General features: G+C 50.3%; 1 protein-coding gene across 1 annotated transcript in view; it reads right to left on the reverse strand.

Annotated features, from left to right (window-relative positions):
• NPHP4 (nephrocystin 4) overlaps nucleotides 1-19,406 on the reverse strand; it is a 126,489-nt gene that overhangs the window by 70,259 nt on the left and 36,824 nt on the right. Inside the window, exon 9 of the mRNA XM_034671121.1 lies at nucleotides 4,091-4,273. Coding sequence (XP_034527012.1) covers nucleotides 4,091-4,273 — 183 coding nt within the window. The remainder of the gene's footprint in view (nucleotides 1-4,090; nucleotides 4,274-19,406) is intronic.

The following is a 19,406-nucleotide window of genomic DNA, read 5'->3' on the forward strand; positions in this document are numbered from 1 at the left end:
ATTTGGTCATGGTGTTGTCTTCTTTCCATATTGTTGGATTCAATCTGCAAGTGTTTTGTTGATGATTCTGCATCTGTGTCCATGAGGGACACGTGTCCATGGTCTTCTTATGCCGTCTATCTCTGGTTTTGTTACCAGGATAGCACAGGCCCCGTTACGTGAATTAGGAATTGTTCCCATCCTCCTATTTCCTGGGAGAGACCGTGTAAAACTGCTATTCTTTCTTCATTAAGTCATTGGGTAGAATTCACAGTGACAGGCCTGGATATTGTTTTCTCAAAAGTGTTTTAACCACAAATTCAGCTTCTACAATAGTCATAGGACTACTGAGGTTGTCTACTTCATCCTGGGTGAGTTTTGATAATTTCTGGTTTAAGATAAATTGATCCAATTCAACTAAATTGTCAAATTTATGGGCACAAAGCTGTTCACAGTATTCCTTTACTGTCGTTTCGATGCCTGTGGGGTCAGCAGTGATGGTCCTTCTTCCACTCCGAACATCAGCAATTTCAGTCCTCTCTTATTGTCACTCTTGCTGGACATTTATCAATTTTATTGATCTTTTCAAAGAACCAGCTTTTGGTTTTATTGATGTTCTCTATTTTTGTTCTCTGTTGTCTCTGTTCTGTCCACGATTTCTTTGGTTGCTGCTCTTTATCTTTATTACTGGCTTTCTTCTGCTGGTTTTAGGGTTATTTTGTTCTTCTTTCTCCTGCTCCTACAGGTGGAAAATAAGATTACTGAATGGAGACCATTCTTCTGCTTTAATACAAGCACTTAATGCTATCAACTCCCCTGGAAGCACACATCAGCTGCATTCTCCACCTTTTGATGTATTTTCATTTTTGCTCAGTCCAAAACATCCTCTATTTCTTCCTGAGGCTTCCTCTTTGAGTTACGGATTATTTAGAAACGTATTGTTTACTTTCCAAGCACCCGTACTTTTTACTCTTACCTTTGTTATTGACTTCTGGTTTAGTTCTATTATGATCATGGACCATACCCTGTATAATTCCAATTCTTTAGAAATTATGAAGGTTTGTGTCATGGCCCAGGACATGGTCTGTCTGCATGTTCCCTGTGCACTGGAAAAGAATGTGCGCTCTGCTGCTGTTGGGTGCAGGGTTTTCTAGAAGTCAGGTCGATCCAGATGGCTCGTGATGTTGTTCAGTTCTTCCGTGTCCTCGGTGATTTCCTATGTATTCCCTGGTTTACTTAGAGGGGTGGGTGTTAAAGTCTCCAACCAGAACCATGAATTTGTCCGTTCACCCTTTCACTTCTACTATTCGCTTCTGCTTTATGTATTTTGAAGCTCTGTGTTAGATGCACACACTTTTAGGACTGCTATGTCTTCTTGGTGGATTGGCTCTTTTATCATATGCAACACCCTTCTCAATTCCTGGACATTTCCTTTGCTCCACAGTCCACTCTGTCTGGTGTTGGTACAGCCACTACTGTTTTCTTTTGACTGGTGTTTGCATGGAATCTTTTGCTGTCTGTTGAGTGTGTTTTCTCTGAAAGTTGAGATTTTTCTGGTTCTTTGCCTGTCAATTAAGTTTAGATTATATCACAGACATTTTGAATATTATGTTAGGAGATTCTGAGTCTTACTTAAATCCTGTGGAGTATGTTGGTATTTCTGTTTGGTCAGGAATCAGCCCAATGGGGTCAGGTCACAGTTTCCTACCAGCCTTCTATGGGCTGTCAAACCCCTGCAGCACTATTCGGTTCCCTCCTGCCTGTGATCCACCCAGGGCAACTCTGGGACAGGGTTGGCGGTCTATCCACAGTCAGTTCTCAGGGTCTTTGGTACAGCAGTTCAGGGTAGACTCAGGCACGTGCAGCCTGAGGGTTAACCCAGCATTTCTTAAACAATGTCATGGGGTTGCTTCCCAAGCCCCTCCCTCTCAATGGCCTCCTCAGACCTGTCCAGTTCCCCAGGGCCAGACCCCACTGCACTGCACACTTCTGGCAACAAACAGTCCCTGAATCCAAGGCCACACAGCAGGAGGACAGAGTGGTTTCTTTAAAGAGCATAGGAGCGTATCAAAGAGGTAAAGTTCTCATCTATCATTACCGGAAGTCAATACGTAATGTCTAAAATTGATAAACTAAGAAACAGCCAGTAGAAGCATAATATTTGGAAACAAAGTAAATGCCATAAGTCACAGCTAAGAGTTGAAAGTGGCCACCTCTAGAGATATAATTTTTTTTTAAAGACAATTACTTGCTCAAAGGAAAAATACAGGAGTTGTTTAGGAAAGAAAACATAATCATAATACGCTATTTACTTACACAGTAAATAACACTGAAATAATCATAACACAAACCTCCAAATTTACTTGGCCAAAAATTATGGGATGTTTCATATTGATATTTTCCTCTGATTAATTTCTGCCACTTCCCCTTATGGTAAGTTCATGGGATCAGGGATATTTTTCCAGAGGTATATACAGGTGCTCAGTAGAAGTTCACTGAATGGATAAGACAGAGAGCGGCCCGGCGTGGGGGCAGAGACGAGGCGCCCCTGGGCCTCCACACCATCTGCCTGGACAGAGGCCAGTGAGGCCGTAGGAGACCAATGCAAGAAGCAGCGGAGGAGGCAGAATGAAGTTTGGGACCAGTTTTACTTTGTTATTTTAGTTAGTTATAGATGTTTAGAATACCGGTCTCCACTAGGGGCACTTTTGCGCTCGGGAGACATCTGGCAATGTCTGCAGACAACTCAGTGTGTCACAGGCAGGGGCACACTACAGGCATCTAGCGGGTGGAGGCCAGGCAGGGGATGAACATCCTCCGATGCGCAGGACAATCCCCACAGCAAAGAATTATCTGGCCCAAAACGTCAGCAGTGCTAAGGTTGAAAAACAGCAATGAGAAGTGATATTCCTCATGACAAATGGCAGCATTTGATACACTTGTGTCCTCTACACAGTCAGACCTCCCAACACTTACCCCACACGGTTCACACTTAGAACGTGAAGGGGATGTAATGGCGTGACAAAGCTAAAATTAAATAGAATAAATATTTATTTAAATACATACATATATACATCCAGAGAGGGAGACAGAGAGGCAACGGCTTCAGGATATCTAATGGCGGTTTTGTAACAAGGGCTCAGACTAGTCCGTGGGGGAATGCAGCAAAATGTGGTCCCATAATGAGACCTTCCCATAATCAGCAAAGTTGCACAATCAGCGGTTCCCTTATCCAGGTCCCCAAAGCATTACCCGCATCATAAATAACAGCACTGAAATTCGCGTTTGTCACTAGAGTCAGCACACAGATGACTCACTGAAGGACCAGAGATGGTCCCGTCACCTAAGAAAAATGAGACAGTTGAGCGGTAAAAGGCTCCTCGCCGCACTGCTGAGACGGGCGGGGTGCGGTTCAGGAGCACAAGCAGACCAAAGCACCCTGCACGCGACACTGGGTGACACTGGCGGCAGGATGCGCTTCCGTCACCAGCGGCGCTTTCCCGCGGTACCTGCGGCTCCCTGGGTCCCTGCTACCCGTCCAGCAAGGCTGTCAGTGGGCGGGGGAAGCTGGGGGAGGAGACCCCTCACAACCCCTTCAAACGGCCCCACCCCCCCTTACCTGTCTTCTCTACCAGGATTCAGAGAAAGCTTCATGCCAAACATGGATTTTTAAAACTGCTGGGGCCTGCCCTCTGTGCAAAACTGGAAGGAGCCAAGGGCCGGCGGGCACGAGAAACAAGTCCCATAGACAAGCCAGGCTCGACGCCGACTGCCCGGTGCTGACCACAGCCCGAGCACCACACAAGGCCCGTCCCCCACATGTACATGTACAGCACAGCGTGTACAAATAAAAGTCCCCGGCCCCTGGGCCATCTTGCGGGACTGATGTGTGAATGGGGATGCGCTAAGACCCAGAATAAAACCCACCTCAGTTCACAGCTGACGTGACTCAGCAATCAGGCTCGTCCTTTAAGGACACATCCATGACATGAAGAATGCTGCTCATGACACAGCCACAAACGTATCTCTCAACCTCTGGTTTTGAAAACGTATGAACTTGCTAGAAGCTCACGGCAACGACTCATACTTACAAAGTATTTGAACAACTTACCTCTTCAGAGCTCATGCTGGCCGGGGGTACTTTATAAACCAGACAGTGCGAGGGGCTGGGCCGAATCCCACCCTGCAGAGGTAAGATGACCTTCCCAGAGCCGGCTTCCAGCACGGGGTTCCAAACAGCCCAGCGAATCATGTGCATACAGGCCACACTGGACAGAGAGGTGACCGAGGCCGCCTAGAAGGGAAACAAAGCACATCAGTGCATGACTTACCACCAAACCCACCTTGCAGATGTCATAAGGGAGCAATGCAGCCAGCAGGGGTCACGCAGAAGGAACCAGAGCAGGAGGGGGCACGACACAGAAGCTCGGAGGGCAGGGAAGCAGCCGCCCACCTTGAGAGCCCCCCCCCAACCTAACCAGCACCCTCTCCTCTATGGATCTCCCTTCTGGCTCAAGGCAACAGCGGCTTTAAGACCGACACCATCCTTCTGACTCCCCCATTCCCCTGAGGCTCTTTGAAAGCACGCTGTCCCTTGCCCACATCTGCCCACATCTATTAGGGAGACACCAGGAGTGACACCTGGAGTTAGTGATAATGAAGGGTTCACGGGGAAGTTCAATTTGGTGTTACTCGCACACATCTTCTCCTGCTGCACTTCTGCTCATATGAACGGTACATTTCACACGTGTGACTCTGTGTACCCGGGAAACCAGCCAGGCCTGATTTCCTGTGCTGTTCTGTGTTCCGCCTTCTCTATCACTGGCCAGGTGAAACCCATGAGCACACTAAGGAAAACCTGGGATTAGGGAAAAGCCGTTTTCTCAAACACGGTTTCACCTGCATCCGTTCGCTCAGAATTACCAATAAAGCCACGCTCCAGGCCTGGAACCCCTGCTCAGCTGGGCAGTGAGACTCACGACGGCCACCCTGCGGGAGGCGACGTCAGACACCCCAGCTCTGAGCGAGCCCCTGACTGGCAGGTGCCGCAGGCTCCGTGGGAGGCAGTACATCGGGGCTCCAGGAAGGGCCACTCTCGGCCACAAGGCCCTTGGCAAGCGGGTTGGACTGGGAGCCCAGGAAGGCGCTTCCAGCCCTGAGCACAGCTGCCCTGACCAGAGTCACACTGGAACAGTGCAGCCCCAGGGGCAGCAGCCGCACCTGCCCCTGCCCCGCAGCCGGGCGCTGGGGGTGACGCGGGGGAGAAAAACCTGAAGGCGGAGGCGGGAACTGGAGCACGTGGCATCCCACCTCCTCAAGCCCTGCTCGTGATCGCTCCCCTCTGCGACCAGGACAGCAAAGGAACGGGGTGACTCCAGGTGATCTCTAGACCACCAGCCACATCCACTAACCCAGGCAGCCCTCCCCATTCGGGCCACAGGCACGGGGAGGGCGGACAGCCTGCAAGGAAGGGCCTCACACTCTCGGAAAGAAGGGAAGCCCATGCCCGTCTCTGAGGAGAGGAGAGCCGAGGGGGGCCCGCAGACATGGGAGGTGTTGGAAGCCATAGAAGAAGGCCAGGCTCCGGCAGAGCCGCTGGGGCTCCCACCAGACCCCGCGTACTTGCTGGATGAAGAAGAGCTCTCATGCCATCGTCATGGCCAGGGCTTGACTGCAACCGGGTCCGAGGCAGATCGTCCCACACGGACACAAAGGACTCTGGCTGGAGCTCAGTGCAGAAGGCTTGAAGGTCAGCTAGGCCACACCGCAGCCGAGGGAATGTGTGAGCAGTGCCCAGCACGGAAAAGCAAGCACATTCATCTCACCCGGTCAGGCTGTCCAGACTGTTCCTCTGCCAGACTGTCTGCCATCCTGCTATATCCTTAGTCACATGGGAGCAAATGTCCAGAGTCAGCGTCTGGTCTTGAATTAATCTCTCCTCCTGAGGCCCCATCGTAAGTGGACCAACCTCACTTGAGTGGAGCCTGTTCTGATTCTTTCCTGGAGCCACCCCATCTGCCCCGGTCACGGGGTGACCAGGGACTTGGGTCCCTGCCAGTTCAATGAGAACACCATCACATCCTAAAAGTACAAAGAATCAGCAAAGAAGCCTACACGTGTGACCCTGCCCAACACTTCCAACACACGCCTGCCGCTCCCTCCCCCGTCAGCTGATGACGGCGATACCAGACGGTACTGTGAAACCCCGTCAGCTGATGACGGCGACAGCAGACGGTACTGTGAAACCCCGTCAGCCGATGACGGCGACACCAGACGGTACTGTGAAACCCCGTCAGCCGATGACGGCGACAGCAGACGGTACTATGAAAAGTTGACTATAAATCCACTGCTCTTTAAAAACAAAATTACTGGGGGCACCTGGGTGGCTCAGTCGGTTAAGTGTGTGCCTTCAGCTCTTGTGCTCTCTCTCCCACTCTCTCAAANCCAGACGATACTGTGAAACCCCGTCAGCTGATGACGGCGACACCAGACGGTACTGTGAAACCCCATCAGCTGATGACGGCGACACCAGACGGTACTGTGAAACCCTATCAGCTGATGACGGCGACACCAGATGATACTGTGAAACCCTATCAGCTGATGACGGCGATACCAGACGGTACTGTGAAACCCCGTCAGCTGATGACGGCGACACCAGACGGTACTGTGAAACCCCGTCAGCCGATGACGGCGACAGCAGACGGTACTGTGAAACCCCGTCAGCCGATGACGGCGACACCAGACGGTACTGTGAAACCCCGTCAGCCGATGACGGCGATACCAGACGGTACTGTGAAACCCCGTCAGCTGATGACGGCGACACCAGACGGTACTGTGAAACCCTATCAGCTGATGACGGCGACAGCAGACGTTACTATGAAACCCTGTCAGCTGATGACGGCGATACCAGACGGTACTGTGAAACCCTATCAGCTGATGACGGCGACAGCAGACGTTACTGTGAAACCCCGTCAGCTGATGACGGCGATACCAGACGGTACTGTGAAACCCCGTCAGCCGATGACGGCGACAGCAGACGGTACTGTGAAACCCCGTCAGCCGATGACGGCGACACCAGACGGTACTGTGAAACCCCGTCAGCCGATGACGGCGACACCAGACGATACTGTGAAACCCCGTCAGCTGATGACGGCGACACCAGACGGTACTGTGAAACCCCATCAGCTGATGACGGCGACACCAGACGGTACTGTGAAACCCTATCAGCTGATGACGGCGACACCAGATGATACTGTGAAACCCTATCAGCTGATGACGGCGATACCAGACGGTACTGTGAAACCCCGTCAGCTGATGACGGCGATACCAGACGGTACTGTGAAACCCTATCAGCTGATGACGGCGACAGCAGACGTTACTGTGAAACCCCGTCAGCTGATGACGGCGATACCAGACGGTACTGTGAAACCCTATCAGCTGATGACGGCGATACCAGACGGTACTGTGAAACCCCGTCAGCTGATGACGGAGATACCAGATGGTACTGTGAAACCCTATCAGCTGATGACGGCGATACCAGACGGTACTGTGAAACCCCGTCAGCTGATGACGGCGACAGCAGACGGTACTATGAAAAAGTTGACTATAAATCCACTGCTCTTTAAAAACAAAATTACTGGGGGCACCTGGGTGGCTCAGTCGGTTAAGTGTCTGCCTTCAGCTCTTGTGCTCTCTCTCCCACTCTCTCAAATAAACAAAATCTTTTTTAAAAAATTACTGTAAATGTATTGGCAAAACTGGCCACTAAAAAACTATGCAGATTCAATCATTTTTAGACTACTTTTATAAACAGCCATCTCTTTATAAAATCCAGTTTATTACGGGATCAAAAACAAAATACGTATCCAAGTTGTCATGCTATTTGCGCAAGTCCTTCTGGTTAAATCTTTCAAATTAGGTGATTCTGATACGCAGGCTTCCAATTTCACAGTTCCTTTGCTTTCCTAGCTCTCAATCGATAATAGCTCTCCCCCGTGCGGAGTACCTGTCGGTTGTACACGTATCCACGTCCCCTCACTTTTGTCTCTAACAACTCCAACAGGAAGAGACGGCTAGCGAGTCACTGACCATCACTGCTTTGCAGATTTCCGCAACAATTAGAGCTCAGTGGCAACGCAGTTGCCATGTATTAGCCTATGCTCTCTTCTCCCAGGCCAGGGTGCCACCTGCAGGCGAGAGTCTCCCCAACCCCACGCCCTTGAATCCCCCCAGCCTGGTCCCCGGCTCTGAGGAGGTGAGGTGCACCCAAGCCAGCGGGCAGAGCGAGAACAACTATTTAACTGGTCAGTGGGATAAGGCTCCTCCCGTCCGTGAATTCTAGTGGTTGAGATAAAATCAGTTACTTTATAACATCTTGTCCTGCCCAACTGGGTCTGGCTTCATGAAAAGAAAAACAAAAAACTACAAAGAGAAAAAAACAAAACAAAACACTGAATTGGTCCCCATTTAGACTTTTAATTATGACAGCAAACAATACACAAGAGGCCAAAGGAGTAAACTCGGATTATAAACTGGGTTTGTCATGGAACAGAAGGGCCACACCAACATTCACCAGGCAAAGCCCAAAGAGACAACAGACCCTGACCCCCAGGGATACTGCAACCAGGCTCCCTGTGGGGGGCTCCACGGTGACCTGATTTGGAAAAAAGGTCCATGCAGATGTAATTAAGTATTATGAGATTAGGAGATCTAGATTATCCAGGTGGGCCCCAAATCCAATGACAAGTGTCCTAACAAAGCAGGACAGAGACAGATTTGAGACGGAGAGACACAGAGAAGGCCACATGCAGGCAGAGGCAGAAGCCGCAGGGGGACCGCGGCTGCCAAAACCTGCAAGACGCAGCAGGGATCCCCCCTGGAGCCTCTGGAGGGAGCCCTGACCTGCAGGGACACCGATTTCCACCCAGGGGAACTGATTTTGGATCTGTGGCCCCCAGGGCTGTGGGAGAATAAATGTGCATTGCTTTAAGACACACACAGTTTGTGGCAATTTGTTCCAGCAGCCCCAGGAAACGAATGAAGTCCCCTTGGCTTCTGTCCTCAGACCAACTCAAAAGTCACCTAGAAGCAGGTAAAAGCTTCACGTTATTTCATGAGAGCGATCTCCAGATTTCCTCCTGCCCCAGCCCCCAGGCCCGCCACCAGAGCCCTCGACCCCACTCCAACACTGCAGCCACACGGCCCGGGGCCGCACCACAGTGGGGACAGCAGCAGCACCACTGGTGGGGGAGGTCCCCCGCCCGAGGCCGCCTCCACAGACAGAGCTGATCCCAAGGGACAACCCTAGGATGCTTGGGTGAGCACAAATGAGAAAATCAACTGTTGTGTCAAAGTGCCTCCTTGTGTCCCCAGGATCACCAGGGTCACAGAGGGACGAGGAAGCCAGAAGAACCAAAATGAGAGAGACATCACAGTGGAAGGAGGGACAGGGAAGCCAGGCCCCAGGGTTGGGTGCAGGCACATCTGTGACCCACACCCCGGTCCCAAGAATGGTCACCACCAACACAGGCAGCAGGGACCAAGGACCGTCCGCCAGAGGGGGTGGTATCTGCCCACGTGACTGGCGGGCACGTAAGAGCAGCCAGAGCTCGACAACCCTCAAGGAGCAAGGAGTAAGGCCGCCTCCAGGTTACTTATTTCCCGGCATTCTCCTTAAAGGACACCAGGTCCTTGGCCACTGCAGTGGACTGCACAAGGCCCAAGAGCCTAGAAGGTGAAGGGTCAAGAGAGAGACAGGCACCCAGGGCCTGGGTGATGCTACCAGACAAAGCAAAGGCTCACAGGACATGTGTCATCAGCCCGAAATCGTCCTTCCAGAAACTGGTCAATTAGATGCCAAAGCCTTTTGTAAACCAGAAGGACAGTGAACTTGACAGCTGCTGTAGACTAATTTCTTTCATATACACTCACAGAGGAAAAGGAAACCCAACAACACATCATTAGTCACTTAATCTGCCCATGTATGCCAGTATGTGTCATTTAAGGCACAGCAATCACCTGACAGAAAATATACCCATTTCATTCCACCAAGTGGAGTATCTGTGAACATACACATGAGCAGTGACAGACAACAGGGGTGTGGTTTGAAGAAAGTTCCATAACAAATGGGGCACCTGGGTGGCTCAGTCGTTATGCATCTGCCTTCGGCCAAGGGCCTGATCTCAGGTCCTGGGATCGAGCCGCACATTGGGCTCCCTGCTCCGCTGGAAGCCTGCTTCTCCCTCTCCCATTCCTCCTGCTTGTGTTCCCTCTCTCACTGTGTCTCTCCCTCTGTCAAATGAAAGAAAGAAAGGAAAAGAAAAAAAAGAAAAGAAAAGAGAAGAGAAGATAAGAGAAGAAAAGAAAAGAAAGAAGGAAAGAAAGAAAAAGGAAGGAAGAAAGGAAAGAAAGAGAAAGAAAGAAAGAAAAGAAAAGAAAAGAAAAGAAAAGAAAAGAAAAAAGAAAGAAAAAGAAAAAGAAAGGAAGGAAGGGGAAGGAAGAGGAAAGGAAGAGGAAAGGAAAGGAAAGATCCATAACCTAGAACAACTCTTCATCCTGGCTAAAGGAGTCATTACAGTCGGGTCCTCTGCAAAAAAGGTGCCGCTTAACAATGAATTAAAGAAGCAGAGGCAAAACGGTCCTGAGCTTGGAGCTAAGCCTGGTGAGGCGGACAGGTGTGCGGCCTCCCGGCCCTCTGGGGACGGCCTTTGTATGCACGCATGCTTCCTTGGGAAAACCTGCCCCTTGCCTTGTTCCGCTTCCCTCCCCCTTCTCCGCCTGGGTCCAACAGAGTCCTTGATGGCAGGNACACAGGCAGTCCTGGAGAGCACTCGCAAGGCTCCAGACCCAAAAGACAAGCCAACGGGCTGGACTTGACAGCACAGCTTCTGCTCAGCCGAAGACAGGGTTTCCCCTGGGGACGTGGGAAAGGGGCACAGGTCCCTCCGATAATTTCTTACAGTGTGACTCATGTTTGAGTCAGTCATCACCTCGAAATACAGTTTAATTTAAAAAGCAGCGTGTGGTGTATGATAAGAGCTATGTGAAGCGCTGGTAAAAAATGTTAAGTGTCCACAAAACACAGCGAGCACGTGAAGTGAGCAGAAGCGAGGAAGGAAAAGACCGGTTACAACAGCAGCTCAGAAATCAAGTAGCCAGGAGTAAACGAGATAAGCTGTTCAACTGTTTAAGATCCACATTTAAACCTATAAAACAAATCACTCCTGAAAAACACAAGAACAGGTTGGAACAAATGGAAAGACTTCCCTCGTTCTTGGTCAGGACGCGGCAACGTGATCAACACGTCGACACTCTCCACTTTCACTTACACGTGTGACACAATCCCATCGGAAAGGCCTGTGAGCTCGCTCTTCTGAGCTCGACGTACTGAGGCTGCGGAGCGTGCGGACAGCAGGACGACGGCAGGAGCAGCGGCGGGGCCAGGGCGGCAGCAGCCCTCCCGGGGGACCCTCACGCCCCACAGTGTCTGCGCCAACGGCCCAGCACAGGGGCACACAGAGTGGCACATGCCGACGCAGACATACGCCTCCACCGAGACCCAGTGCGCCGCTAAGAGGCACCGAAACCGCAGCAACACACAGGGTCTTTTTAGCAGGCGGCCCTGAGCAATAGGACAGCACGGGGTGAAAGTAAAGGAGGAAACATGAGGAGGCCCCATGGGAGGAAGGACAGGCTCTCTAACTACGACTCAAATCCAGATGCAACGGTCAACACAGGCCGATCTGACTACCGAAGTGGCCAAGACGTCATGGGCCGAAGGTCTGCGTCCCCAAGGCCCACATGTTGAAGCCCTAAGGCCCAGCAGGATGGCACTTGGAGGAGGTGATAAGAGGCTGATGAAGGCACCCGGGGGAGGGGGACATTAGTGTCCCTGCAAGAAGGGGAGGACAGGGAGACTTCCCCTGCCCCCTACACACACACACACACACAGCAGGGCAGCTGCTGCATGGTAGGCCCTCACCAGGAGCCACATCTGCAGCACCATGACCTTGGACTTTGGCTCCAGCACCGGGAGGGATACGTGTCTGATGTTCACACGGCATTTTGTTACAGCCCCCAGAGCAGACAAAGACGTGGCCAGAAATGGAAGCATGGGTTAAAAGGCAGCTGACAAAGTGGGAAAGTGGGACAAGGCACCTGGAAATTCACCTGAGAGCAGATGCCCTCACTCCCAAGCACACAACATGCGAGGAAGAACCGCAGGAACACTACAGAAAAGCAGGCGAAAGCCGTGACCAGACGACCATGAACGCAACCTCATGTTCGACTTTGCTCTCGGTCGCTCACCCTGACGCCGCTTCTCCCCTCCGAGCAGCAGACCCCAGATCCCGACAACACCACTCCCAGCAAGGGTAACCCTCACAGCCCTCCATCCAGCAAGCCCTCCCGGGCGCACCCTGAAGACAAGCCCCCCAACGCGAAGTGAGCAAGCCCCCCGACGGCGCCCCTCACACCGCGTCCAACGGCAAGGCCCTGCAAACTGCCAAGCAAACTGCCGAGCTATCCAAACGCGGGAAATCCATAAACAAGCTGTGGGCACGATGGAGTGCATGCACCCAGAAAAGGAGGGGGAAGCGCGCTGTGGCCGGCCCAGCATGACAGCGGGGACACATGCGGAGTCAGCCCCCCGCGTGCTGAAGGGCAGCCAAGAACGCACACGCGTCCACTTGCACCAACGAAGCAGCCCGGGAGCAACAGCACTGGTTCCTGCCCGGAGCTGGGACAGCGGAAGGGACACAGAGGGAGCGAAGCTCCTCCGAAACCACCTCTTGGTAGAAATTTTACTTTTAAAAAGCATATTAGTGCCCTACACATTCAAAAAAAACTAAATCACTAAGGATGGGAAGGGAAAGAACTATAGAACTGAAGGCAGATGAAGCAGGAGGGCCCGCTACGGCTCGAGTGAGCAGCACGGCCACACCCCACACCGCGGGGGCAAGGCAGGGGCTCCGAGACTCTTCCNGAAAAAAAAAAAAGAAATTTTACTTTTAAAAAGCATATTAGTGCCCTACACATTCAAAAAAAACTAAATCACTAAGGATGGGAAGGGAAAGAACTATAGAACTGAAGGCAGATGAAGCAGGAGGGCCCGCTACGGCTCGAGTGAGCAGCACGGCCACACCCCACACCGCGGGGGCAAGGCAGGGGCTCCGAGACTCTTCCAGAGCCGTGAACTCCAGCTGGTAGAACTGCCTCTCACAGCAGCATGGGTGGACCAACCCTGTGCAGGGGCGGATGGTGCGGGCCGGCTTCTCCCAGAGGAGGGGTGGAAGGCCACACATGGAAGGAGGCTCAGAGAGGCCTGCCAGATGCCCTGGGATCGGCAAGAACTCCAGTGCTCAGCTGAATCTATGCACAGGGTGTGGTGTGTACGTGTGTGCTCGTGTGTGCATGTATGTGTGCATGTGTGTTTCCATAGGTGAGTCTCCCAGCTCTGTCCATTGAAATCAGAGCTGGGAAACGAAGACACGCCTAGCGCCCAGATCTGGAGGCAGACACATCCCCTGTAAAAAGAACCAGGGCTGGGTGCCTGGGTGACTAGGGCGGTTAAGTGACCAACTCTTGATTTTAGCTCGGGTCATGATCTCGGGATCCCGCATCGGGTTCCGCGCTCAGCGGGGAATCTGCTGGAGATTCTCTCCCTCTGCCCCTCCTCCCACCTCTCTCTCTCAAATAAATAATCTTTTTTTTTTTAATTAAAAAATAAAAAGAAATAAATAAAAAGAACCAGGGCTCATCAGAAACAAGGAAAGTCTGAGAAACTGTCACAGTCCAGGGGCGCGTAAGAAGACATCATGACCACATGATGTGGCATCCCAGGGGGGGTTCTGGAACAGAAGCGGGCTTTAGGAAAGGAAATTCAAATAAAGCATGGACTTAGGTTGGTAATAATATATTAATACTGGTTCATCAGTTTTGACAAATGTACCATAGTAACGAGGCTAAAAACAGCGGAACAGGGGACAGGTATGTGGAATCTCTGTATTATCTATACAGTTTTTCTGTAATCTAAAACTTTTCCAAAAGAAAAAGTTTATTGAGAAAAAGGCAGCGGTGGGAAATCACAGCTCCTCACAGAAATGGCTGATTTGGGGGCTGGAACGGGGAAGGTGCGAGCTGAGCCTGGAGCAACTTGTTCTGCCAGAAAACGGAACACGACACAGGATATCCCAAGGACACAGCCTGAAGGGACGGTGGACAACTCCAGGACAATCTGAGCACTAAAATAATCAGGGACGTTAGTGTTGGGTTTTTTTGTTTTTTGTTTTTTTTTTAAGATGTCCTTGAGTCCCTCCCAATGTGAGGCTGGAAATCCTCACTCTGAGAGAGGCAGCAACGGATGCCAACTCCAGTGGACGGTCAGATGAGGGGCTTAGAGGGTCTCCCCACAGACTGCTTGTTAGCTGCAAGGACAAAACCAGTAACTGTCCAGTGGGGACATCACACAACACCTGTCCAGTGATCGAGGCTAAGCAAGCCAACAAGGCCGGAGGGACAGCCTGGACCTCTGACGTGGGACCCTGAGGGACACACCCTGCCCCACTGCAGGGTTCCGGCAGGAATGCAGAAGCTTACTCCATCAGGAGAAAGCATCACCAAATCCAACATGAGGAACACGCATGTAAAATGTTTCTACCAAAATCTATAAAGAACTTATCAAACTCAACACTCAAAAAAGCAAATAATCCGGTCCAGAAATGGGCAGAAGACACGAACAGACATTTCTCCAAAGAAGACATAGAAATGGCCAACAGACACATGAAAAAATGCTCCACATCACTCGGCATCAGGGAAACACAAATCAAAACCACAATGAGATACCACCTCACACCATCAGAATGGCCGACAAGTCAGGAAACGACAGATGTTGGCGAGGATGTGGAGAAAGGGGAACCTTCTTACACTGCTGGTGGGAATGCAAACTGGTGCAGCCACTCAGGAAAACAGCGTGGAGGTTCCTCAAAAAGTTGAAAATAGAGCTACCCTATGACCCAGCAATTACAGTACTGGGTATTTACCCCAAAGATACAAATGCAGTGATCCGAAGGGGCACCTGCACCCCAACATTCATAGCAGCAATGTCCACAATAGCCAAACTGTGGAAAGAGCCCAGATGTCTGTGACAGATGAATGGATAAAGATGATATGGTATATATATACACACAGAGAGAGAGAAATAGATATAATAGAATATTACTCAGCCATCAAAAAGAATGAAATCTTACTATTTTCAATGATATGGATGGAACTAGAGAGCATTATACTAAGTGAAGTCAGTCAATCAGAGAAAGACAGTTACGTGATTTCACTCCTATGTGGAATTTAAGAAACAAAACAGAGGATCGTAGGGAAAGGGAGAGAAAAAGAAAATAAGAAAAATCAGAGAAGGAGACAAGCCCTAAGAGACTCTTAACCATAGGAAACAAACTGAGGTTTGCTGGAGGGGAGGGGGTAGGGGGTTAGGGTAAGAGGGTGATGGGCATTAAGGAGGGCATGTGATGTAATGAGCACTCGGTGTTATATGCAACTGATGAATCACTGCACTCTACCTCTGAAACTAAAAAAGAAAAAAGAAAAGAAATCTAAAAGGACAGAAACTTGTCCTACAAAAATAAAATCGGGGGGAACCTCAGTGTCTCAGTTGGTGAAGTGTCTGCCTTCGGCTCAGGTCATGATCTCAGGGTCCTGGGATCGAGCCCCATGTCGGGCTCCCTGCTCAGTGGGGAGTCTGCTTCTCCCTCTCCTCCCCCCCTGTGCTCTCTCTTGCTATCTCTGTCTCTCTCTCAAATAAATAAATAAAAATCTTTAAAAAATCAAATCAAATCAAATCAGGAAAGCCAAAGAAAGTCTGAGGAGCTGCTCCAGATCAGAGGAGACCCTGGAGGCAGGAACCCCACCACCATGCACCCTGCACTGGAGAGAGAGATGCCACCAAGGACACGCTGGGTCACCAGCAGGCCTGGACTACAGCAGAGACTATGGCCCCACAAGGTGCTGAGCCAGGCAGGCTGTCTGTGCCCACGGCATGGTGCCCCGCCTGTTGAAATGCACACTGAAGCGTTTGAGGTCAGGGGCCGTGATGCCTGCAAGTCATTCCCAGAGAGTTCACAAAAAATACACGTGCATATATGCACGTGCACACGCACACACACACACACACACACAACGGGTGGGAGGAGGAAACAGGAGCCAGCAAGCAGGGATAAAGCAAGTGCGACCAATGTGAACAGCTGAATCCGGGGAGGAGTAGACCAGTACTCCTAGTATTTTTGTAACTTGTCTGTAAGTTTGAAATCACGTCCAAATAAAAAGTTATTAAAGAAATTAAATAAGGTCCTACTATGCCTTTTCTTTCTTCAAGAACAATGTTAAGAATACGAAAAGGCCAATGACAGACTATGGAAAAATAATTACAATCTATTTATCTAATGCAAGATTTATAGCAAAAATCTATAAAAGAAACTCCCATCTACCCAATAATACAAAGACACACAATCTGAAACAATGGCCTGGCCACTTCATGAAGGAAGAGTAGGAACGGCCAACAAACATGGAACACGACTCATGCCTGGTCATCAAGGAAAGGCAAACTACAACCCCACTCACGCCCGTGAGGAAGGCTGCAGTTAAGAAGACAGACGGACCATGAGTTTGTGAGGGTGAGCAGCTGTCCTTCTCCAGCGGTGCCGGAGCACCCACGTTGGAGAAACAGGCACGGCTCGGAAAGGTAACGTCTATCTACCTATGACCCGGAACTCGGTCCCACAGCACTCGGCAACAGGAAATGAAAATATGTCCACAAAGACTTGCCCAAGAATGCTTAGAGCAGCTTTGTGTATTAGCTGGAAAAGCCCACCAACAGCAAAACGAAAAAAGAAACTTGCAAACCACACGATCTGATGAAAGATGAACACCCAGAACACGGAGGGAACTCCTGAACCCTGCAACAAAACAACAAACCACCCGACTCGAATGACCCTTCCCCAGTGAAGACACAGGCCAACAAGCACGCAGAAGGATACTCAGCGTCACGAATGTCCGGGAAATGCAAATCAAAACCACAGTGAGGGGCGCCTGGGTGGCACAGCGGTTAAGCGTCTGCCTTCGGCTCAGGGCGTGACCCCAGCGTTGTGGGATCGAGCCCCACATCAGGCTCCTCCGCTAGGAGCCTGCTTCTTCCTCTCCCACTCCCCCTGCTTGTGTTCCCTCTCTCGCTGGCTATCTCTATCTCTATCGAATAAATAAATAAAATCTTTAAAAAAAAAAAAAAACCACAGTGAGACACGCTTCACACCCATTCATACGACTATTATCACAGAAAAGCAAACAGTGAGGGCTGGCAAGGGTGTGCAGGAACTAGAACCCTCGCGCACTGTCGGTGGGAACGTAAAATGGCACAGCCGCTGTGGAAAACAGTGTGGGGTTCCTTGAAAAACTAAAAACAGAATTACCACACAATCCAATAATTCTGCTTCCTGTATATACCCAGGAGAACGAAAGGACGGTCTCGAAGAGATATGTGTCCACACGTGCCCATGTTGGCACTATCCACAATGTCTGAAATGGGGAAGCCACCCCAAGCCCATCGACCGATGGCTGGATACGCAAAACGCCGGACATGCGGGAGATCCATTCTTCAGCCGTAAGAAGGCAGGAAATTCTCCAGTAGGCCACAGCGCAGATGGGCCGTGAGGGCATAACTCCGAGTGAAAGAAGCCATCCAGGAAAGGACAAATACTGTATGATTTTACGAGACGTGAATTCTGGGGATAGATGGAGGTGACGGCCTCACAGCAAGTGTGAATGCGCTTGATGCCACAGAACTGTGCTTAAAAACAGTTAAGATCGGTAGGAGAAGAAAGGGAAGAAGGAAGGAGGGGTAAAAAGAAGGGGGAATGAACCATGAGAGACTATGGACTCTGGGAAACAAACTGAGGGCTTCGGGGGGGGCGGGAATGGGACAGGCTGGTGATGGGTATTAAGGAGGGCACGTATTGCATGGAGCACTGGGTGTTATATGCAAGTAATAAATCATGGAACACTACGTCAAAAAACTTGGGATGGTGACTAACATAACATAACATAATAAAAAATTATTATAAAAAAATAAAATAAAAGCAGTTAAGATGGCAAAGTTTGTGTTACGCGTATTTTTACCACAAGAAAAAGAAGACATTAGAAAAAAAAGTAAGTCAGAATGCCACTGAACCCTACACTTTAAAACTGTTTTAGGCCTTGTGAATTTCTTAGTAAAATAAAAAAAGACAAACCAAAAAAACAATTTTCAAAAAGTGAGTGAGCAGATATCTTTCCTAAAGCCGTAAGGGGAGCCCAACATTTGCAACAAAATAGAAGACTCGGCAGCAGAGCCCCCTCCGTCAGCAACCACCAGCACACAGTGTGTTCACGTCGACCCGCGTGCGTGGTGGGCACTCAGCCCTGCCTGCTCCGGGGAGACTGAGCGCAGAGCCGGGCCTGAGCAAGTGGAGAGGTGGCCGCCTCGTAGGAGGGCAGCATGCTCTGGGGACACGCCAGGTTATGCTGAAAGACTTCCACACAACCCTCAAGACATCTCTATTTCCAAGTTCTAAACACTTCAATGTACATCATTTTCAGAATAAATTAAGGCATGACTCTCATGTGCTAAATACAGAACATGAAAATCGTCAGCTCTGAGGAGGCCCAGGCACCTGGCAAGCACTCCCATCTTTGTTGTACGGACTTGTTTTGTCCAAAGAATACTAGAAAATACATAAGTAATAAATCAGCTAATGTTTACCTTCTAGAGATCTGGAAGTGACTTTGCTATGTGACCCCACAGAAAGGACTGCTTGGACCCCTGGCAGCCCCCTGNAACAAACCACCCGACTCGAATGACCCTTCCCCAGTGAAGACACAGGCCAACAAGCACGCAGAAGGATACTCAGCGTCACGAATGTCCGGGAAATGCAAATCAAAACCACAGTGAGGGGCGCCTGGGTGGCACAGCGGTTAAGCGTCTGCCTTCGGCTCAGGGCGTGACCCCAGCGTTGTGGGATCGAGCCCCACATCAGGCTCCTCCGCTAGGAGCCTGCTTCTTCCTCTCCCACTCCCCCTGCTTGTGTTCCCTCTCTCGCTGGCTATCTCTATCTCTATCGAATAAATAAATAAAATCTTTAAAAAAAAAAAAAAACCACAGTGAGACACGCTTCACACCCATTCATACGACTATTATCACAGAAAAGCAAACAGTGAGGGCTGGCAAGGGTGTGCAGGAACTAGAACCCTCGCGCACTGTCGGTGGGAACGTAAAATGGCACAGCCGCTGTGGAAAACAGTGTGGGGTTCCTTGAAAAACTAAAAACAGAATTACCACACAATCCAATAATTCTGCTTCCTGTATATACCCAGGAGAACAAAAGGACGGT

This window comes from Ailuropoda melanoleuca, chromosome 11 (assembly GCF_002007445.2).
Source record: "Ailuropoda melanoleuca isolate Jingjing chromosome 11, ASM200744v2, whole genome shotgun sequence".
Classification (NCBI taxonomy): domain Eukaryota; kingdom Metazoa; phylum Chordata; class Mammalia; order Carnivora; family Ursidae; genus Ailuropoda; species Ailuropoda melanoleuca.